The sequence below is a fragment of the Podarcis raffonei genome, chromosome 1 (assembly GCF_027172205.1).
Source record: "Podarcis raffonei isolate rPodRaf1 chromosome 1, rPodRaf1.pri, whole genome shotgun sequence".
Taxonomy (NCBI): domain Eukaryota; kingdom Metazoa; phylum Chordata; class Lepidosauria; order Squamata; family Lacertidae; genus Podarcis; species Podarcis raffonei.
Window position 1 is genome coordinate 135345438 of NC_070602.1, and position 23332 is coordinate 135368769.

The 23332-nt window shown below is 44.1% G+C and overlaps 1 protein-coding gene across 24 annotated transcripts in view; it reads left to right on the top strand.

Moving 5' to 3' along the window:
- The first annotated feature begins 1269 nt into the window (after positions 1-1269).
- The window catches only part of LRRFIP1 (LRR binding FLII interacting protein 1), a 106816-nt gene continuing 84753 nt past the window's right edge, over positions 1270-23332 (top strand). For 17 of the 24 annotated variants that reach the window (XM_053364061.1, XM_053364108.1, XM_053364080.1 and 14 more), the window contains exon 1: positions 1272-1413. In XM_053364061.1, coding sequence (XP_053220036.1) covers positions 1297-1413 — 117 coding nt within the window. In that variant the 5' untranslated portion in view covers positions 1272-1296. Of the gene's footprint in view, positions 1414-23332 lie in introns of all 24 variants that reach the window. The other 7 variants (XM_053364127.1, XM_053364256.1, XM_053364227.1 and 4 more) reach the window with 5 other exon arrangements.

The window sequence follows — 23332 nt, forward strand, 5'->3', positions numbered from 1 at the left end:
TCTACATTAAATCTGGGTCTTGTAGGTGCCTCAAAATATATGGTTGTTATTTTTTGGTATGTCTTCTTTTTGTATCACTCACAGTTAACAGAAATGGAACAACAGACAGCTGTTTTTGCAATTACATACAAATAGTGTGATGAAACATGTTTTTGTAAATGTAAGTTCCACTGAAATTAATCTGGCTTCCAAATAAATGGGTTTAAAACTGGACTGAGAAACAATTAATGGATGCAGCCAAGTGCATACAGCAATTGCCATAAATAGGCTTCTGGGCAAAGAAGTGTTGATCTCAACTGTCAAGGGATATTGTGATTTCCGTGCATGTTGCCTTGGGGCTGAAAAAAGGCCAGAAGCATTCATTACTCTTATAATCTATTGCACACTATATTATTTATGAAAGTAGGTTTCCAGCAGTAAAGTTTCCTGATAATCTTTGCAGCTTCCCTTTCTAAAATGAATTGATTTATTTAACACCCCACTTGGGTCAACAAACTTTGTTCCTGACCTGGCATGACTCTAGTATTCGGATCCTGGGCTGACTGTGCCAAACTATGTAGTGGTTCTGTGATAGAGGCAAATATTTTCTTAGAACAAGGTTAAACATTTTTGCCTGTGATCCGAGATATTTTTGGATTTCAGCTTCCAAACCTTTTATGGAGGCAAAACTAAGAAGTGTGTGTGGTGGTGGTGGGGATACTTTGAAGTATTCAATGGCCTGAAATAAATGTCTAAGAGGCATATTCTAAAGATTTCAGCATACTAGGCACAAGCGGGACTCTCTCTGTTCATACTTCTAGTCATTTATTAGGAATTTTCGAATGCCGGACTCCTAGTGAGCAGTCACTGCGGAGGGAGCTCTTTTTATTATCTGGTTTACAGAGGGGAAGCGGGTGAGGCGGCGGCGGCCGAGGGGTTCGGTTCCTGAGGGGGGAGAGCGGAGGCTTCCCTGGGCGCGGGCCTTTGGTGGGGGTCGGGGGGGGCGCCCCCTGGGCGGAAGGCCCGCTGCCCCAAGGCGCGCCCTTTCTGAGGGCTTCGTCAGGCGAGGCGGGGCGGCCTTTGGCGCCGGGCTCCTCCCTCCCTCCCGCCCCTCCCGCAAGGTGAGCGCCGCTCTCGCGCTCGGCCCCGCCCCCTGCGGAGAGCCGTCGGCCCGGCCCCGCCCCCGCCCGTCTCCCGTGCGCGCATGCGCGGGCTGCCCCGGCCGCTTTCTTCTTCTCCTCACGCCGGAGACGCCTGCGAGGAGCGGCGTCGAGAGGGAGGGAGCCGCCTGAGGGAGGAGGAGGAGGAGGCAGCGCCATGGAGCTGGTCGGGGCGCAGCAGGCGGCGGGAGGCCTGGCCGGGAGGAAGAGGCAGCCCAACCGCGAGAGGCCCGCCGCGGCCGAGGACGACGCCCTCAACCAGATCGCCCGCGAGGTGAGCGGCGGGGGGGGCTCGGCCTCCCGGAGGCGCCTCTTGCTTCTTTCCGCTCTTCTTCCTCCTCCTCCTCCCAGGGCGGGCGGGGGGGGGCGGGGGCTGTCACCTCGGCCCCTCCCCCTTCACGTGGGAGCTGTCAGGTGCCGCTGCCCCCCCCATATTTCTCCCCTCCCTCCCAGCAACTTCCGGGAGGCCGTTGGGGGCGGGGCGGGGGTCCAGCCCATTTGCGACCACGGCAGAAGAAGGGTTAATAAGCTCATGCATATCCCCTTAATGTGCCCCCCCCTAAAATGTTCAATAAACTTTGCAAACACAAAGTATTGTCTTCCAAGACAAAACCGTTTATCTTAATGGCAGGTTTAAAGGAAAGGCAGCATCTCCCGTGTCTGGATCCATGACTGTGCGTGGCTGGTGTACACACAGACACAAACATGTGTATATTTTGTTTTATTTTGAGTGCTGCATTTATACTGCACCTTTTCCCTTTCACGCAGCTCAAGAGGTCCTGCCTGGTTCTTCCCTCTGCCCAAGCAGTCCCCACAACAGCCCTGTGAGGCAGCGCCTTGCCCCACGGTCACCCAGGAGCTCCAAGACCAAGGGGGGATTTGAACCCTGGTCTTTCTCCTGCACTCCAGCCACTACGGCACCCTGGCTCTCTGAGCTGATTAGGATAGTCACCAACCATTGTTCTTGTAGTTTGTTCATCTATTTATTGCAATTATATCTCACATTTCTCCAAAAAGATGAAGGAAGGCTTAACTTTTTATGTATTTGGGTTCTGTGTGTTGCTTCTTATGTTCCATGGCCTCTGGACCCTGCTACTTATTTACCTTTCCCTCTTTCTCTCTCTACCTTTTCGTATTATAATATATGATCTGCCAACTGGTTATAAGGCTTCATAGTTCTCATAAAGGAAGTGTAGCTCAGAAACACCACAGCAAACACGTTGGTCTTTAAAACATGTTTCATATACCTATAAATTCTTTCTCTCATGGGCTTTTATTGGTTCCTCTAACTTAAGGTGCTAAAGATCAGGAAAGAGGTGACAGCTTCTGAAGTATTGTTTTGGCTGTGACTTCTTTAACAGAAGTTTGATCTTTAGGAGGTGATCTTGTTCTGCACTGTGAGCTTTGCTCACTCTTTTCTGTACTGTTCTGCGGCAACAACTTTTTGGGTGAGTTAAGTAACCTCAGGAGGGAAGTGGAAGATGAGGAAGTTGATATCTGTACTGACTCTGGTGAGATGCTTGTCCTTTTTAAACTAAAAAAATTGCAAGTACCAAGCCCTCCAGATGGTTTAGGTCAGGGGTTGGCAAAGTTTTTGTGGCTTGGGCCTGTTCACAATCCTGCAGATGCTGCAGTGGGCCAGAGTGCGCGAACACGCACGCATGCGCAAACACTATTTCCGGCGCGGAGGAGGCATGCGCAGCTTTCCATTGGCTTTCCATTGGCTGCAGGAGCTTCCTGCAGGCTTAAACGACCCCCCTGGGCCGCTTGTGGCCCATGGGCCTTAGGTTGCTGATCCCTGGTGGTTTCCCTCCTCCCCAGCCCTTTGTACAGTATGTATACTGTTGCTGTGTGAAGGAGAAAAGGAGAGAGAACTTTCTTTTCTGACATGTTCCCAAAGATGGTTAAACCCATATCCTCCTAACAGCCTGCCCTAGCATACTGACTGGCCAGCTTGATTTTTGTGTGTCTCCATCGTTTGAGCAACATTGTAACATTACAAAATGCATTGTTACAACATGTAACAATACAGGCAGGAAAGCGATCCTTTGTAACTCTTCTCTGTTGTGTGCCATTGCCTGTAACTTTTATGTTCTTGTGAAACTCTTTAGACTTGAGTTTATGTTCAGACTGTAGTTTTAGGATATAGGAATTTTGTTAAGGAAGGGCAAAAGATTTTCCAGGTACAATGGATTTTGTTAGTAAAATGTGTTGAGGGTATGTTGGTGAAAACTATGGAAACAAAGCAGCTTTTGTATATCTAGATAGTTTATTCATTATTCAATCTGACTTGTATATTTGAGAGTTTAAAGGTAAGGCATATGGCTATGTTACAGATTTAACCTGTGTATGCTCCTATTTTTATATTGTTGAATTGTGTGCTTTAGTTTGCCTGCAAATCTGGATCAAACATTGATTTTGCATATTGGTTTGTAGAAAATCTATACTTCATTCAATGCATAGCTTTCTAGATTTGGACAAAATAGCAGTCTATTGTTTGATAGAAGGCACAAATGAAAGCTCCATATGTGTGGAGAAAAAGGGAGTGTAAAGGCTGCTTGTAATATAAAATAAACAACAATGGCTTCTCTAACTACAGCCAGTGAAGCCTTATTTTTATGATACTGAGCAGGCTTGGATAATGTACAAATGCTCCATAAAGGTGAAAATACGTGCTTTAAAAACCCTGGCATGTCATGTAACAGGTGATTGATTCAGGGCACACAGTTAGATCTCTCCCCTCCACCACTTGTGGCTGTGCTCCCTTGAGAGAGTTTCCAGTTTCCGTCTATCTTGAGCAAGTGTAATAGTAGCTGTAGCAAAGCAGGAAGGGATGAGCTGAATGCATTGTTCCCAAGTTTAGTTGCTGTCTGGCGGAAAGTGAAAGTTCAGATAGTACTAACACAGTGTAACATGTAGACATGATCTCAAATAATTAAAAATTCTCACCATTCAAAATGGCCAAAATATTTATAACTCAGCTTGTAACAACTAGTATCCAGAACAGCTAACAAAAAAGCTCAAAACAATAAAATGCATTAGTACAGAACTTAAAACAACAATGAAATAGTAATCTAAAAGATTTTCTATATTGCCTCCCTCTTGAAATGCTCATCCAAAAAAGCCTGATTTAACTGAAAGGAACTATTTCCTAGTAAGCATACCATATGAATCTTATCCTGAAAAACTTAAGTTAGGAACAGAGGATGCTGCCTTATGCTGAGTTAGACAACTGTCCCATCTGGCTCAGTATTGCCTACACAAACTGGCTGTAGCTTCCCAGGGTTTCTGGCAGGGTTCTATCCCAGCCTTTCCCAAAGGTGCCATGAGTTGAACCTGACCTTGTGCATGCAAAGCAGCTGTTCTACCACTGAGCGATGGCCCTTCCTCAAACTTGTAAGCTGTCTGAACAGTTCTGATAATGCTAAATCTTCCCCGACTTTGTGCACATGAGATGTTTTAGAATACACCTCCCATCAGCCTCAGCTAGCATGGCCATTGGTTAAGGATGATGGGAATTGTAGTCCACAACATCTGGAGGGTACCGTGGGGGCTTAGTGCTATGTGAAATGGCCTTGCATTTGTGCATTGCCCCTGCTCTCATCTCTGCTCTGGCACAGCTGTTGAGAAGAAAAGTGGAAACATGCATTTTCAAGTACCTATAGAGTTGGTTAAATCAAAACTGGAAAGAAATGAAGTTAGTTTTAACAACTGTTTGTCTGAGCAAGCAGAGTTCAAACCACATTCTATGATCCCGGCTTGTTAGGATAAACTATAATTAAATTAATCAAATTGATTAAAAGTTAAAACAATGCTCTGCAGCTGGTTGGAAACAGAAGTAGATGCTTTCTGTACTCTTCTTTGCAGCTGGAGGGAGGGGGCAGGATTGTGGCTTGGTGCTGCATCTGAACCAGGCCACAGCTGAGCTGTATAGCAGCTTATGTATGTTAAGCCAGTTTGTATAGACTGCAGACAAACGACTGCATTCGGATATAAAGCTAAACCATGGTATGTTTAGATCAACTCTTGTTTTGTTCATATGCATGAACTGAATTATGGTTTGTTTGATCAACAAACCATAATCTAAAACCATTGTTTGAACTTGGCTTGTGAATCTGCTTGAGCTAACTGTAGTTTATTTTTTATGGTTTGGCATCCTGACTTAATCTAGTGTGCTCCATTGCTCAATTCTTACTTCCTGCCTGACTGCAGAGACATGAGGGGAAATTACCTCAAAAGCAAAACAGCTCACATGGCAAGGACTAGTCATGCTTCCACAGACCTCAAGCCTGCCCCACTTTGCCTTGCAAAAGACTCCTATCCCCACTCACCTCCTCAGTGAGAAGGTTTCCTTACCCATTTTGGCTGGCATTTGGGAAAAGATTAAAGGGAGTGTCTGCCCTCTTATCCATAGCTCACAATGGGTATATGTTAAATAACTACTTGCTCAGTCCTCACTGGGCTGTTTTTGGTGATTTTTTCTTTTACTCCTTCAGGGTTTTTGTGTTTCTTTGTATTTCTGCAAATCTTGAGGTTTTTCCAAGCCTTCTCTCTGGCTCTGTAAGGATAGGCAGCCATTAAATCAATCAGTTCACGTTAGGATATGTGATGCCAACAGATGCAGTTGCACAGTATGATCCAAAAATGTTTCCCAAACACAGCCCCTCTAGCCTGTGTCCCTACACCCCCCCATTCAATTCTATATCCTAAATATGCAAGTTATTGCTTAACACTTATTCTTCTGCTTGGCCAGGACTGACAATTTAGTAGTGAACAGGGTGCCCCAAAAGTGGTATACAATACATACATACCTATTCTTATTTACTGATATTGTGACTGATGAGAACTTGAGTCAAGAACAAAGAAAGAGGATTCTAAAGCAGTATGCCTATTTTGGAGCCACCCAAAAGTATTAATATGATTTTTTAAATAAGTGTGGTTACAGTGGGATGACCTACAGAGAGGGGTTGGAGGGAAAGGGTTAACAGGCCAAAAAGCCTTTATGGCAATAGGGTTGTGAGGGAGAGGGGGAAATGGTTCAGGATTGTTCTTTGCATAAGAGCATGTGGACAGCAGCAGACCATCTCCCCAGGAGAATATTTGTTCTCCACCCTGTTTCTGCAGCCAGCTGCTATAAGGGAAGGGGTGCTGGCTGCCAAGAAGGACTTCAGTTGAGTAGCTGGGTATTCTCAGATGAGGTGCAGAGACAACAAACCAACATTAGTTAAAACAAACCACTGTTTATTTGAATGTCTGAGTTGGGTTCTAACTTATTCAGCAAATCATTGTTAAAACAATCTATGGCTTAGTGTAGTATTTTCTTTTAAAGTAAATGTCTGAATATTATCTGCATTGCATATTCATTGGAGGCTTTTGAAATGAATTAGTTAAGAGTGTTGGACTTGGGCTGAGCTGAAGTCCCCATGAATCTCATTGGCTGATGTTGGCACATCACTTTGTCTCAGCCTAAACTTACATCACAATAAGGAAAAATGGGATAACCCCAAGAAATATTTCCCAAATTCAGATAACAATAGTGCAGAAATGAAAACTTGTAACAAGTGGGTTTTTCTTAGTATACTAATTTATATTAGCATGACATAGTATAAACTTAGTATGGTATATTATTATGCTTCATGAAAGTAAGCCACACTGTGCTTATGAACACAAGTGCACACACAACCCCCCCCCCCAATATCACCAAAGATCACCAATTTAACACAGTTGGTGAAAAAGCCTATCCCTAATTAGGAATGCAATTAGCCTTCCTAATGAAACATGGAAGGTCATGAGCCTATCAATGGTATTTTCTTTGCTTTATAGAAATGCTTGATACCCCACTGCTCATACTTAAAGGCCAGAGTAGAAGCATAAGAAACCAAGGTTTTGTATGAATATGAAGAATAATTTCTAATAGACCTTGGTTAACCAAGGTCTTTAGTACATACATAATATACAGGGCCATAAGTATGATTACTGGAAGATCTTGATCCAGTGTCCTATTTTTAATCTAATTTACTACTGTGTGATGTTTGTAGCAGTACATACTTTACCTTTATACTGAAATGTGCAATTGACTGTTTTCTTTAACTAAAGTGGTAAGGCTCATGGGGTTGCAGAAGGGCCCTCCCCCTTTCTAGGTTTGTCTCCAGAACTAACTGCTTTGTAACATCTGAAGTGTTTATGTGAACAATTTCCCATTCTTCCAGTTGTTTATATACCACTTTTTAAATGCTTGATGGAGGCCAATAAATTTCAGGTAGTTTATTTGTTTCTGAGCTTGGTATGTCTTGCCTCTACAGGATGTGAGAGCAGTTTTTAAAAGGAAATCAGTGTGAACAAATAAAAGGAAACTGTACAAATTACTCATGTTGCATAAAGTCAAGTTCCTACACAATACTAAGAAATTGCACTTAGTGTGGGAATTATACTTTTTAAAAATATATTTTTATTAAAGATTTACTGCTTTACAAAAGTATACGCAATGTTCCTTTTTTTAAGTTACATTTTCTACAGATCAGTTTCATTTGTTGAGACATTAGTATTACATTAGGAAGAAAAGGGGGAAAGAGGTGGAGGGGGGAATGGTGAATGGGGTGGGGGGGCAATGCTTCTATGTGTGGGGTTTTGTGTCAGCATCACTTGTGTGGGTTTTCTTTACTATTCGCTCATATTCCTTTGGTGGTGGGAGAAGTTGGGGTTGGCCTAGGGTGTAGTTGGTTGTCTTTGATTGGCTGTAGTGAAACTTGTTTTCATGTGTGAGTGGGGGGTGTGTGTGTGTGCTTGGATCAGGTTAGCCAGATTGATTCAAATGCTATTGTTAAACAGGCTGCTGATAACAGGGAAAAATACTTCTCAACCTTTTGGCTAAGACCAAGTATGGAAAAGAAGTATTAAAAAACCTATCAGCTTTTGTTTGGAACTAACAGCCAGTGAGTGTGTGAATGACTTGTGGGCCATAGTAATAAATAAGTTTCTTTTTCTTTTGGGCAGGGCTATTGTCTCTTCCTCCAAGGCTTTTATTAGTAATATATACAGTTATGCATTTATATTTTTGCCTAATCTCTTCATCCCCACCCTTGCCACAATATCATGCGCCAACACGGAAGGGATATGTTACACTTTTTGAGGCTTGGTTCATTCTCTTACTATGCACAAAACACATCTGTTCTGCATGGAAGTTTGGGTGCAGTGCAGTTAAGTAATATCGTTTTCAGCATTCTCTTCTTTGCTTCCTTAAGACCACATTCTGCCTATTGAATGCATACAATAAGCTGTAGGTGTAAAAAGTAAAAGTTGTTGTCTTTGTCTTCGAATATCGTTTACTCCTGGGATGCTGGTAATGATGGTGGTGCTGTTTATAAAATGCTCTTCCTCCTGAAGAAGCTCAGGGCAGCAAACACATCCAGAATAATAGGATTTAGGGCTGAATTATAGACTTGCTGGTATAGGGCTGTATGTAAATTTATAAAATAATAAAATAATAATGTTCCCAAAGCTCTCAGTTAGGCCTGGTTTACCCAAGCATGAGTTGGTAGAATGGATTGCACAACCTCTGAGACTGCAGGTGGCGCTGAGCCTCTTGGGCTTGCCAGTCGGAAGGTCGGCAGTTCGAGTCTGTGCGATGGGGTGAGCTCCCATTGCTTTGTCCCAGCTTCTGCCAACCTAGCAGTTCAAAAGCACGACAGTGAAAGTAGATAAATAGGACTGCTGTGGCGGGAAGGTAAACGGCATATCTGTGCGCTCTGGCTTCTATCACAGTGTCCTGTTGCACCAGAAGCGGTTTAGTCATGCTGGCCACATGACCCAGAAAGCTGTCTGTGGACAAATGCTGGCTCCCTCAGCCTGAAAGTGGAGATGAACCCCATAGTCACCTTTGACTGGACTTCTCCATCCAGGGGTCCTTTACCTTTTTACCTGCAGGTGGTGGGTCATATTTTGAATGCTTCCTCTAGTTAAATATTCTTTGCAAATTTTCTAGCTACAATGTAGGCAGAAACCCAATTCTAGAAACTTTCTCCATGATGTGATTTTTCTTCCTTGGTGGTTCATATATTTTCACAAGTGGTATTCTACCTGTAGGCTGAAGTGGCATTGTCCATTCTGCCATCTCATCCCACTGCTAATAATAATAATAATAATAATAATAATAATAATAATAATAAATAAATTTATTACTTATACCCCACCTATCTGGCCAGGTCTCCCCAGCCACTCTGGGCGGCTCCCAACAGAATATTAGTAAAGGTAAAGGGACCCCTGACCATTAGGTCCCATCGTGGCCAACACTGGGGTTGCAGCACTCATCTCGCTTTATTGGCCGAGGGAGCTGGCGTACAGCTTCTGGGTCATGTGGCCAGCATGACTAAGCCGCTTCTGGTGAACCAGAGCAGCGCACAGAAATGCTGTTTACCTTCCCGCTGGAGTGGTACCTATTTATCTACTTGCACTTAAACCACAGAGCCTAGGACTTGCCAATCAGAAGGTCAGTGGTTCGAATCCCTGCGACGGGATGAGCTCCCGTTGCTCGGTCCCAGCTCCTGCCAACAGAATATTAAAAACACGATGAAACACGAAGCATTCCCTAAATAGGGCTGCCTTCAGATGTCTTCTAAAAGTCAGATAGTTGCTTATTTCCTTGACATTTGATGGGAGGGCATTCCACAGGGTGGGCACCACTACCGAGAAGGCCCTCTGTCTGGTTCCCTGTAACCTCATTTCTTGCAGTGAGGGAACTACCAGAAGGCCCTCGGAGCTGGACCTCAGTGTCTGGGCTCAACGATGGGGGTGGAGATGTTCCTTCAAGTATACTGGGCCAAGGCCATTTAGGGCTTTAAAGGTCAGCACCAACACTTTGAATTATGCTTGGAAACGTACTGGGAGCCAATGTAGGTCTTTCAGGACCGGTGTTATATGGTCTTGGCGGCCACTCCCAGTCACCAGTCTAGCTGCTGCATTCTGGATTAGTTGTAGTTTCCTGGTCACCTTCAAAGGTAGCCCCACGTAGAGCACATTGCAGTAGTTCAAGTGGGAGATAACTAGAGCATGCACCACTCTGGCGAGACAGTCTGCGGGCAGGGAGGGTATCAGCCTGCGTACCAGATGGAGCTGGTAGACAGCTGCCCTGGACACAGAATTGATCTGCACCTCCATGGACAGCTGTGAGTCCAAAATGACTCCCAGGTTATGCACCTGGTCTTTCAGAGGTACAGTTACCCCATTCAGGACCAGGGAGTCCTCCACACCTACCTGTCCCATCCCCCCAAAACAGTACTTCTGTCTTGTCAGGATTCAACCTCAATCTGTTAGCCACCATCCAATCTGTTAGCTGCGATATGTAGACTTGACCTTACTGTTTCAACATTCTGTACTTAAAAGCTTGGGCTTTGCATCCTTCTGCAGTAAGGATTACGAGTCTCTTGTTTAACCACTCTGTGCCAGAGTGTGCCGCTCTGAAAATGTATTCTTAGCTACTGTCCTCAGGTCCTGTCTGAACATCTTTGTTATACACAATTAACCTTGTCTTTCATGCTCTCTATGCTTTATGCAGACATCTGGCCATGTCTGGGGGGCATGCAACAGCTCTTTTTTGATATGACTTGTATGATCTCCAATGTTATACTAAAGTGGCAGTTTTTTGTATTATACTTGGCTGATTAAAGCTGTGCTATACCCCAAGCAGCATGCAACAAATACATTACATTATAGGTGAATGCCATGTTTAGCAAGATTAGTTTTGGAGTGTAAGATGATACATTTAACACCTGTCCAGAGGTTCGGTTTCAACAGGAACTGTTTTTGCTCCACAAATTTCATCTGTTTCATAATGTGAATTGTCTAACTTAAACTTTTTGCCCTCAATTCCACAAAACTATTCCTAGAGTGTCAGAAAGAAAGAAAGAAAGAAAGAAAGAGTGCTTGTCTCTGCCAGAGGTAGAGCAGCAGCCTGACGAGCACAGTATATAATCTGTGCTAGATGGACATGGTAACAGAACCTTAAAATAGCTCTCTGAAATAGCAGCTGCTGGCTGTTTTCTCTTAAACTTCTTTTATGAGAATGGTGGCTACCGACAACAGGACATTAAAGACCTAAAAGATAATGCTTAAGTCTTCAGTCCTTTTTATCACAAATGCTAAAAACTGGGTCAGAGAGAGAATGAATACCGTTGGCATTCTGACTTGGGCCATTCATAGTTGTTGCTTCATGTGAAACCGAAATGGACTAAAGAAGTCCCTCTGGCATGAATATCTGGCTTTGGTAATGGCATAATCGGACATAGACAGCTACACCCAGATTTGTTTCTGGGCCACTTCATTATGATGCTTTCATTCATTCATTCATTTTCCTAAAACATATTGTGTGTGTAAAAGTAACCCTAATTCGGATACATTTCCCACTCAAATGTTCTCGCTTAGGATGCTGACTGAGATATTTTGACAGGCTAGCTCTCAATAACTTTTCTTGCTTCTCCTACTGAAATACCGGCAACAGTTTCAATAAAGATACTGCTGCTATACACTATAGCTATTGGGATGTAAACCAGAAAAGGATGTATTGGGTTTCTTCCTCTTGCTAAAGAGGAATTTAAGTGCTTTGTATACATATAAGGATAATTTTATTTTAAAACTTTTCTATTTTAAGTTCCTCACCATTTGAAGAGGACTTTCAAACATTGGGGGGAATAATAATAATAACAATAATTTTATTATTTAAACCCCTCCCATCAGGCTGGGTTTCCCCAGCCACTGTGGGCAGCTCCCAACCAAATATTAAAAACACAATACAACATTAAACGGACTTCAGCACAGCTAGAAATATCAGACTCTGAAATTCCTGGGTACTTTAAAAATGTAGTTTCCTTATGATACCCTGACATAATGTTTGGAGTTCCAAATTAATTTTTGCATTCTTAGTATTTCATGTGCTTTACTGATAATCCAATGTTTATGTGTATTGGGCCATAGTATAGCCTTTGAACCTTGTTGAGGTGAGACATTCATTCCCAGAAATACTGGACAAGTTACCAGAATCTATTAGAAGTTACTGGAAGTTACCAGAAGTTGCTGAAGTACTGGTTTGTTTACTGCAGATACAAGGTCAACACTAGGGCTGGGCGATATTTGGTTTTCAACATCATGATATATCACCAGCTAAACATCACAATATACCGATATATTACAGTGTCTGAAAAACAGAACTATATATGGTGGGCATGAAGATTCTGCGTGCAGGAGGCAAAAGGAGCAGCCATGAGCATCCAGGAGGAGGAGCAGGCAGTCCTGGATGGGTGGGGGGTGGAGGCAGGGGCTTTGCGTCCCCAATTACTGCCCAGGGTGGGGCAGGTGCATGCCAGGCAACTGCAGCATCTCAGAGGGGTAGTGCCACCACCTCTCTGAAGGGGCGATCCAGCAGGGGTGTGTGCTCAGTGCGTCTTTGCATGCAAGGAAGTGCGCTCGCAAGTTCTTCTGCCACTTGCCCTCCCCGCCAAAAGATGGGGGTTGCCGAGATAGAGACGCTGTCCTGACATCTTCTCACAGTCACACAGAGGCTCCAGTCACGCGGGACTTGCCTGTTCGCTGCTCACCTGCCTGCCCATTAAGTGCCAGGCGCTTCCAGTGCCGCCACCAGCCATGAATGTGAGGAGAGTGGCCAGCATCTCTGGAGGAAGCCACGGGCACGAGGGCTGCCAGCGCAGCATGGGGGCTTTCCAGTCTGGTTTGGAGGCAGGTGAGGGGGGGTGCAGAGAGTGCTGTTCAGCCTCTGCACTTGCCCAGACCTTGCCGCAGGAGCCAGGCAGGGATCTCTGCGGGGGGGGGCTGGTTCACCCTCCCCCCCATTGTGCACCATGGGCAACAGCCCCTCTAGGGCATACAGGAGAAGGAGCAAGCAGTCTTGGATGTTTCTTGGGCTGAGATAAATCTCAGCGAAGTAGCCAGAGCAGGGAGAGGAACTGCGCACAGGGACTGGACTGCTCAAATTGCTGGCAGTTATACTGCCCCCTGGTGTTTTGAACGATATATTGCAAGGTCAAATTTAATGAACCCGTTATCGTGATGTAGACTTCATGCTGGGAATGAATTATATAGCGATAAATCACACTGGCCTAGTCAACACTGTGAGAACTGTTCCCACACATGCACAGCTTCTAGACTGGACTGAGAGATTGTTTAGTCTGAACTCAACTCTTGAACTGTAAGGATATGATCAGGAGAGGGGAGGCCTTGCAGCTATCTAGGGCAAGGCCTGCAACCTTTTAAGTGTACATCAGTCAGGGCACTGATAGAAGCTTCTTTTCCTGTATAGTTCTGTAACTGTTATGCTTAAACCAACAGTAAATGAATTTCTGTATGTACTGGATTGTTTCCTGTGATTTATTACTCCGTGCCTGACTTGACATTGGAGACTATGTGGGTTTACTCTGATAATTAGGTGTCTGGTAGCGGGAAATGTGCTGGACCCAAAGAAAGGAGTTTTTGGTTGAAAAAAACTCTTAACAGGTGGTTTGGCTGCAAGCACAAACCCCAACAAGCCTGGAGGGGATGTATAGCTGTATCGTCCAGTAACTTAAAAAACAGGCATTCAAAGTAAGTTTTTTGAGTGTATGGTTAGATTTAAATGATTTTTTCTTAAGTGTATCTTTTTAACCTTACTACATACCACTTACAGTCTATGACATCAAGTGGGGCTGGATGATACTTCTATTTATTGTCCCAGTAAATAAACTGGTATGGTGTTCACATCACGCTACCGGTTTCAGACCTTTTGAGCTGCTGATAGAGTGCAGCTCCCTAGCCACCACAATGTATTGGCAACTCAAATTGCATTTACCCAAGTGGGTGGGCTGCACCTTTCCTCTTGGGATGGTTGGTCGCTCCAGGAGGTAAGATGGAGCTGGCCCGTTCAGGCAAAGGCAGACAGATGCCCAGAGCTTGAGAACATGCATCTCACACTCCATGAGCTTGGCTGCCACCAGCCTGCCTTCACCGGGGGGTGGGGTGGGGTGGCTGCGTCTTTCCTTCCAGAGTGACCAACCACCCCAAGAGCAAAGAGAGGCAGCCCATTCGTTTGGGCAAAGACAGGCAGACACCTTTGAGGGAGCCCCGATGCCTCTTCAGCTCACATGCGTCCAGGCCAGCTCATGTGTAAGCCCGACAGACATCATAGGCTCCACCCTCAGTTGAGCGGTTCAAGAAAGCCCCAATGCCCCTCTCATGGCTCAGTCACCATGTAAGGCTGAGCAATCAGCTGCTGCTGCTTCTCCTAAGACGTGGAGGAAGAAACAGCTGAAATACATACCAGACATCAGCATATATCAGCATATTGTGGTGTTTAGCTGCTGATATACCATGATGTTGAAAACTAGATATTGCCCAGCCCTAGTGTAAAGCAGCATATAAATGGTTTAAATAAACAAATTAACATGTCTGGGCCCACCTTTAAAACTATTTGAATCAAGCATGTAATCCAGTCTATTATACTGTATTATTTATAAAACTATATCTGCACCACTTTTTCTTCTTAAAACTTCCACAACTTTGGTTTAGACTTTGTCATCTCAACTGCTTCATTGCCCTCTGCTCCCTAGTAAACCAAGAGGCTAGAAGGACTTTTTTCCATGGGAAAGGGAGCTTAGGTCTGATTGTGTTTACCACACAATACACCTGTGCATCCCACAGAGTGACCAGGACTTCACCAAGAGAGTCCGCATGCCAGCAGAAAATTTCCCAAGGGCTCTTGATTTGATATATAGAAGGTGTGACGGGAAAGTAGAGTGAATCACCCCTGTATGTGATAATGGGAACTGCCGGATTCGTGGAGACATGTGGGAGGCGTTCATCCATATCTCAGCTAACATATGCGCATGTGTCTTGGCATTTGTTGACAGGCCTACGTTCATGCGGTAGCGTTTAGTAGCTGTTAATAGTGCAGTGTGTTGTGATTGAAAATGGAGCAGAGAGTCAATATGAAATTCTGTTTCAAATTGGGTAAATTGGCATCGGAAACCCACGAAATGCTCACAATTGTGTACGGAGATGAAGCTGTAACTCGAAAGACAGCGTATGAGTGGTTTAAGTGTTTCCGTGAAGGGCGGCAAACCATTGAAGATGATCCTTGGTCTGGCAAACCGCCAATGGCGGCAAATACCGAAAGAGTTCACGAGCTATTGAGATGGGATCGGCGTTTGTCTATCCGAATGATGGCGGAAGAAATGCATATTCCATGTGAAATCGTTACTGAGTTGATCCACCCTCCATATTCTCCCAGTCAGGCCCCACCGGATTTCTTTCTTTTTCCAAAACTGAAATCTGCACCGAAAAGGCACAGGTTTCCCAACATTTCACTCATCCAAGCTGCTGTGACAAGGGAACTTAAAGCAGTATGAAAAGAGGACTTATCCAGAAGTTTCCAACAGTTGTCAATGGTGCATTAAATCAGAGGGGGCCTACTTTGAAGGCCTGTAAGGTTGTATGTTCAAATATTTCTCGCTGTCCATTTTCTGTGACCATTCACTGAACTTTCTGGTCATACCTTGTATATTTGCATCCCATCTCTCCAGTAGTGTTGAGCTGGGCGGCTCCCAATCAAATATTAAAAACAGTACAGCATTAAATATTAAAAACTTCCCTAGGGTGGGCGCCACTACCGAGAAGGCCCTCTGTCTGGTTCCCTGTAACCTCTCTTCTCATAATGAGGGAACCACCAGAAGGCCCTCGGTGCTGGACCTCAGCGTCTGGGCTGAACAATGTGGGTGGAGACGCTCCTTCAGGTCTACTGGGCCGAGGCCATTTAGGGCTTTAAAGGTCAGCACCAACACTTTGAATTGTGCTGGGAGCAAGCATTAGAATCACTATACAGTAATCATATCATAAACACAAGAGTATAGAAATTAGGCAAAAAACAAACACATATTCATCAAAACAATTACTGCAATTCAGTGCAAACTCCCAATGATTCAAAATATCAGAATTCCTGAGCACCAACCTTATGCCTCTATGGGATGAGCTTCTTTACTCAGTGCAGCAGTATACTGCTAGCAGCAATATATTTTATAGTGTTTAGTCTCAACTTCTTTTCCATCCTCAAAGAAGTCGATCACTTCTGTGTGCAGCCGGTTCTAGAGGATTGTCTATGATGAGTTTTCTCCATGTGGGCTATTTAAGGTAACGTCATTCCACATGGGTTTATTCTTTCCTTGCAGGGACATGAGTCCCAGATAAAGAGCCACAATGCAAGAGCCATTGAGCTCTTGCCCTTTGGCTCACACCAAAAGGCTCATGTAGCATTTAAAGTTGCCTGGAGGGAAGAAGAACCCACAGCTCCCTGACTAGGGACTTATTGGGAAACCATCTGAACCCATCTGCTTCTTGGAGCTGATCATTCCAACAAGTCTACAACTCCTGCAATCTCTTTAACTAGTTAAAATTAAAAAGAAACATTAAATGTCGCTGTTCTGATTGTCCCATATCATGAGCCGTGTTTGGGCATTCTGCTTGTGTGTAAGCCCTGCATGCAAGCAGGGAGAGCAGTGATAAATGCATCAAGCTACACGCAGACCCATCAGCCTCCCAAGGCAAAGATCTAAAATGGGGAGCCCCAGTTGTGTAGTCTTTAAAAACATATGGGAAGCCACTTCAAGCCATTTTTCACCCATGAGTTGGGTGGGTGATATAGGAGGTGGAGCACAACACATTCCCGCCCCCCCCCCGCCCGGTCCCTGCTTGCATGTTGGTCTTGCACATAAGCAGAATGCTGATCTAATTTAAACGTCTAGTGAAGAAAGATCCTGATGCTGTAGGACGTGTTGTCAAATGAAGAGCAGTTCTGCAGGGGATGTATTGCTTTACTCTTCTCTTACCTGCACTGCACAGTTGTTGCCGAGTTTGATTAAGGGAAGATGCCACTTTCAGCAATGTAGGGAATATCTCTTTCAATTCCCTCTCCTCTGGCTCTACTTACTGCATAGCTGAAGGTAGGCTTTTGGCTTGGCTGAAAGATTGCCTGAGATGGATCCATGAGTGAGTGCACATTCAGCTCTTGGAAGGCCGCTGCTTCGTACAGACATTCTTCCATGCTTGCCTCAGCCTGCATGCCGTGACTCTCAGGTGACCAACTGGAGAGGCTTTTTAGCTGCCAAGTACAGAGCAGAAATGAGGTGTAGGAAAATATCTGAAGCTGGATTCTCTTAAAACACGCACACTCTCTATATATAAATTGATAAAGAATCATGAGTGATCTAATATTGGAAGTAAAAGGGCTTTTTAAAAGGCTTCTTCTGCTGGTAGTCCACGAATGATAAGCCAGCAGCTGGGTGAACAGCTGTTGATCCACAAGAAAATTCTGTCAGGGGCAGAGCTGAAGGTGAATGGGACCAGAGCCACCCCTCCTTTCTCTCTTTCTGAATGAGTGGAGGAAGGATAAAGAAATGAAAACTAGGGTCAACCAAGGGATGCGGGTGGCACTGTGGGTTAAACCACAGAGCTGGGCTTGCCGATCAGAAGGTCGGCAGTTCGAATCCCCGGGACGGGGTGAGCGCCCGTTTCTCGGTCCCTGCTCCTGCCAACCTAGCAGTTCGAAAGCACGTCAAAGTGCAAGTAGATAAATAGGTACTGCTCCGGCGGGAAGGTAGACGGCGTTTCCGTGTGCTGCTCTGGTTCGCCAGAAGCGGCTTACTCATGCTGGCCACATGACCCGGAAGCTGCACGTTGGCTCCCTTGGCCAATAAAGCGAGATGAGCGCGGCAACCCCAGAGTTGGCCACGACTGGACCTAATGGTCAGGGATCCCTTTGCCTTTTACCAAAAAAACAAAAAACTAGGGTCAACCTTTGAGAAGGCAAGGATATGGTAGCAGAGGGTTGGTAGGAGCACAGCTGGGGAGGTACCCAAAACAGAGAGGGCGAATCAGTTTCCAGCCAGCCGCAGGACTTTTGCCACTCAAGGGCAATGCTTCTGATGGGGATGGGGGGCAGCAAGCACTCCTTCCACCCTCTTGGCTCCCTCCTATTCTTCTTCACTCTCTCCTGCCCCATGGCTCAGCAAGGTTTGCCATCTTGATTTGCTTCTCTGTTTGCACCACTCCAGGCTCACCAAATAGCCTTATTTGGCCACAGCCCCCTGTGTCAGTGCACAAACAGTAAGCGTGAGCCCACAGGATCCAGACAGATGAAATTAGATCAGAGCTTTTCAACCTTTTTGAGTCCTTGGCTCCCTTGACCAACTACATTCTTTCTGCGGCACCCCTGTGGGGCTCAGGAGCCCAGTTATGTCACCTCTTGCCTGCAGAGCTGGCAGCCTCTCACCCTTTTTTGAATTTCTCCCTTGCGGAGTGTGCCCTCAGCCCCTTCTCCTCTCCCCTCTCCTTGGGAGTCCTCCAGGCAGTCGCTGCAGCCACCCTTGGACTCTGAGCCACCTCAGCTCCTGGCAAGCAGCACTCCCTGGCCAGCCCCAGAAGCACCATTCACCTGCGGAGCTTGTAGCCAGGGCTGCTGCAGCAAACAGCTGTGCAAGCCTTTGGGGAGCAGAGACACGAGAGCACTTCAGAGGAGGGAGGGAAGGCACCCTGGTTGAAACCACTGAATTAGATAGACGAAGAGTACTCCTGGCACATTCTCAACTGGCTACTCAAAAAGATGCTGCAGGAATACTGTGTAAAGTGGTTGCTTTGCCACGATGTATCTTGGTTCCGTATGCCTAACAGCAAACTCAGTAGTTAAACACCCCGCCTGCCTTCACCCTTGTATTATTGCCATGCAGTCTTTTGTGGAGCAAACTTTAATGGGGTCAGTCTGCGTGGGGAATCAAATTGAGACAGGAGAATAAGAGATAATTTACTTCTATTTCTCAAGTGTAAAACAGGAGGCTGGGCATGAAGTTTCCCACTATTGCTGAGTTCTCTTTTGCATCGCTTATTAGGTGCCCATCTTATTTTCTGACTTAGGATATTTAATAGGGCTGTCCAAAATGAGATTATTACTTTTTAAGTGTAAAATCTTGCCAGGACTTTGATGAATGGGCTTTATGAACAGGCATACAAATAGGACTGTCTCCCTGAAGTAAAAAAATAAAAATAAATTAAATTTATCATGGGATTCATTTTTAATGAGCTTTCTGGTGCATGGACCTCTGAATAAGAGAGTTAAAAGAACATAAAGTCTTAAAAGAAATTACACCTATTAATCCATGGAAGCTCCTGCTCAGTTAGATGTTGTAATCCCATCCCACACACACAAGCTGTCTAGTCTCTTCTGTTTCTTGAATTTGGCAACCTGATTGGCTGGATCATTCAGAATAGCTCGTGTGAGAGTTGCAATTTCTTGAATTTTGACTGCACTATAGTTTTCATGGATCTGGCTGCTGGGTGACAGAATAACAGAAGACTTCATTTAAACAAAATGTCAGGGAAGCAATAAGAGTGGGTTGTGGAGTTCTGCCCATCTCAGGTGGTGGTTAGGTGAAGCAGGTAGGCTTTTTCTTATCAGTAAATAGCTAAGAATATAGAGCTATAAGGGTCAGGCATTAAGCAATAGCTCTTCTATGTTGATTAAGCTGTAATTTAGAGGTTTTAGGAAGAAAAAGAGTCATGCCTGAAATTTTTAATGGGTAGCATTATTTATCTATAAATGTTCTGCACTATGTATTAACATTTGGAATGAGGGGTTGGTTGATATTATGAAAACCATTTATTTCTTTTAGCTCTGGGGAAGACTGTACCATGATTGTAACAAGATAGGCTGAGCTGAAATTGTACACAACTTCTGAAGGAGCTAGAAGATAGTGCTGGTTAACATAACAGTCGAAAGCCAGCACAGCTAGTACTTCTAGTTGTGTTAGGTATAGTATGGTGCGCTGTAAGCTTCCTAGGAAATCTGGTTTGGGCATAAAGGCAAAGTTTAACATGATTAAATGGTAGACACTGGATGTGGCAATTGTGTTGGTATATGTATAGATCCCAACTTGGTTTGGGGTCTGATTGTCCCATTTCCCAAAAACAGTTACATTTGTCCCATTTTTCTAAAGCAGCTACATTTCTTTGTGTCTTTTCTTGTGTTGATAAACTGCAACCAGTATAAATCTGTACCTCTAAATTGCAGGCACTGTAAGTGTATACAGTGGTACCTTGGTTCTCGAACATCTCCGTTGATGAATGTTTCGGAACCTGAATACCGAAAACCCAGAAGTAAATGCTTCAGTTTTCAAACGCTCCTTGGAAGTCGAGCGGCTTCCGCTGCGTGTTTTTCAATTTTCTCAATTGAATTTGCAGACAGTCCTTTGCGCCTCGGTTTTTGAATGTTTTGGAACTCGAACGATCATCTGGAACAGCTTACGTTTGAGAACCAAGGTACCACAGTAGTTCCAATGATGGAATTCTCTTGATTTTTAACTAAAAGCTGAGGAAATTGGGCAAGGAATGAAATGTTTGGTGTTTGAAATGTTTGAAAAATTCTTGACTGCTTTAATTAACCTAAGATCTTAATGTTTTTGTTATACATCTCAATTTCCCAGTGTTGGTTTACATGCTGCAGGGTTAATTGTGTTTTAAAACTAATGTTTCTTCAAGGACTCTAGGAAAATAAAACTAAAATTATTGATAGTTTTGCAACCCCCAGAGACAATGGGATGAATTGTCTTCTGTTGTAATGTAATGCCTGGTTTTCTAGGGGTTATGAATTGGGGGTATTCCATTTCTTATTGTTTATGTATGTATTTATTTATTTACTTATCTTGACTTTTTGGACTTTTTGCCCATCACCTTCTTTTATGTCATCTGATTAGATCAAGGTTGGGGAACCTGTGGCCCTCCACATGTTGTTGAACTAGAACTCCTCTCAGCCTCAGCCAGAATGACCAATGATGGGAGTTGTAGTCTAGCAACACCAGGAGGGCTACAGGTTCCCCATACCTGGATTAAATAATTATCTATCCCACTGACCTATTGGACTTTATATATTGCTTGGTTGTAGACACTTCTTCAGAAGTTGTTTGTATTGCCTAGTGCATGGGGAGCCAACATTGTGCCCTCCAGATGTTGATCAGCTCAAAGTCCCATCAGCCCTGGCCAGCAGGGATAGTCATCAGGGATAATAGAAGTTATAGCCTCCAAAGATCTGTAGGACACAGCATTGGTTACCCCTTTCAAAGAAAGAGTACATCTTTCAAAGAAAAAGAAGAAGAAACTAGTTGCATCTAGATCTCTGTGTGCAGATTGAGTTACATTACTGGATTTATACTAAGTCAACTTAACTGCTACATTTCTCATAAGAATGGAAGACGAGCCCTGCTAGTTCAGACCAAAAACTTGTGCCGCCCTCACAGTGACTAACCAAATGCAACAGCAGTTTCCTCCCTTGTATTCCCAGAAGCTGGTATTTCAAGGCATAGTTCCTCCAAAAGTGAACAAAATGGCTTGCCTTTCTTCTTCATCTTTGGCAATCACTTGTAGCTGAGTAAGATTGTCTTCCATGGATATGGTCTTAACAGTGAGTCTGTAAGTGACTGTGGAGGCCACTTCTGGATCCACATGCCCTTCCACAGTGGGGACATAGTTTTCCAGGTGGGAGTTGATCATGGTGAGTGTTTGCCAAACATTTCTCCCTTTCGTCCTGAGTTTGTGCTTCTTCAAAGTCGAATATGCTTTTGGTAGAGGCTATTATCCAGTTGGAGCACTTGCAGGCCAGTGTTTCCCAATTATCTATGCTTATACTGCATTTTTAAAAATTTGCCTTGAAGAGAGTCTTTAAACCTCTTTTGTTGACCACCAGCATTACGCTTTCCATTTTTAAGTTCAGAATAGAGTAGTTGCTTTGCAAGACAATAATCAGGCATCCGAACAACATGACCAGTTCAACAAAGTTGATGTTGAAGAATCATTGCTTTGACATTGGTGATCTTTGCTCCTTCCAGTACACTGGGATTAGTTCGTCTGTCTTCCCAAGTGATATGTAGAGCTTTTCGGAGATGCCGTTGATGGAATCTTTCGAGGAGTTGGAGGTGACATTTATAAATGGTCCATGTTTCATAAGCCTACAGTAAGGTTGGTAGTACAGTAGCTTTGTAAGCAAGCATTTTGGTTTCTTTGTGAATGTCCTCAAACACTCTGCCCTTCAATTGGGAGAAAGCTTCACTTGCTGAGCTCAGGCGATGCTGGATTTTGGCATCAATGTCGGCCCTTGTGGAAATATAACTGCCCAGGTAGGAAAAGTGATCAACACTTTCCAACTTTACACCATTGAGTTGGATTTGTGGTGCTGCAGAGGGATTGTTTTGTGTTTGTTGGTGCAGCAGTTTGGTTTTATGAATGTTGAACGATAGACCAAGCTTTTCACAGGCTTCTGTGAAGATATTTAGGATGGTTTGGAGGTCATCCTCTGAGTGTGTACACACTACGTTGTCATCAGCGTATTGAAGCTCTATGATGGAAGTTATGGTAACCTTACTCTTTGCTTTCAGCCTACTCAAGTTAAAGAGCTTTCCATCTGTTCGATATATAATTTCTACCCCGGTGGGGAGTGTTGAAGGAAAAATGAAAATAATAAATTAAAACTATAAATGGCAATAAAATGGTAATAAATGGCAATGAAATGGTAATAAATGGCAATGAAAATAACAGAGTTGGGGCAATAACACAATCTTGTTTAACAATGATCCAACTGAATGGTTCACTTTGAGAGCCATTGTTATCTGCAATTGTTGCTGTCATATTATCATGGAGGAGCTAAAGGATATTCACAAATTTATCTGGGCAGACGATTTTCAGAAGGACAGTCCACGGGGCATTATGCTTCACAGTGTCGAAGACTGTAGTCAGGTCGATAAACGTCATATACAGGGGTTGGTTTTGTTGTCTGCACTTCTGTTGAAACTCTTGAGTAGTGAAAATCATGTCCACTGTACCCCTAGAAGGTTGAAAACCATTTTGTGATTCAGGAATGGTAGCCTCAGATAGTGAGGGGCCGTTTTCTAAATATCCTTGCAATAATTTTGCTAGTAAAGAGATGCCCCGATAGAACAGATTGTGGAAACTATAACCTTTTTAGAAAAGGTTGATAATTTTGGCATCCCTAAAGTCTGCAGGGATCTCCTCTCTCTCTCCCAGATTTTTTTGATGAGCTTGTGAAGTTGTTGTGTAAGTTCAATTCTGCCCACTTTGAAGACTTCGGCAGGTATCACATCAGGTCCGCTGGCTTTGCTGTTTTT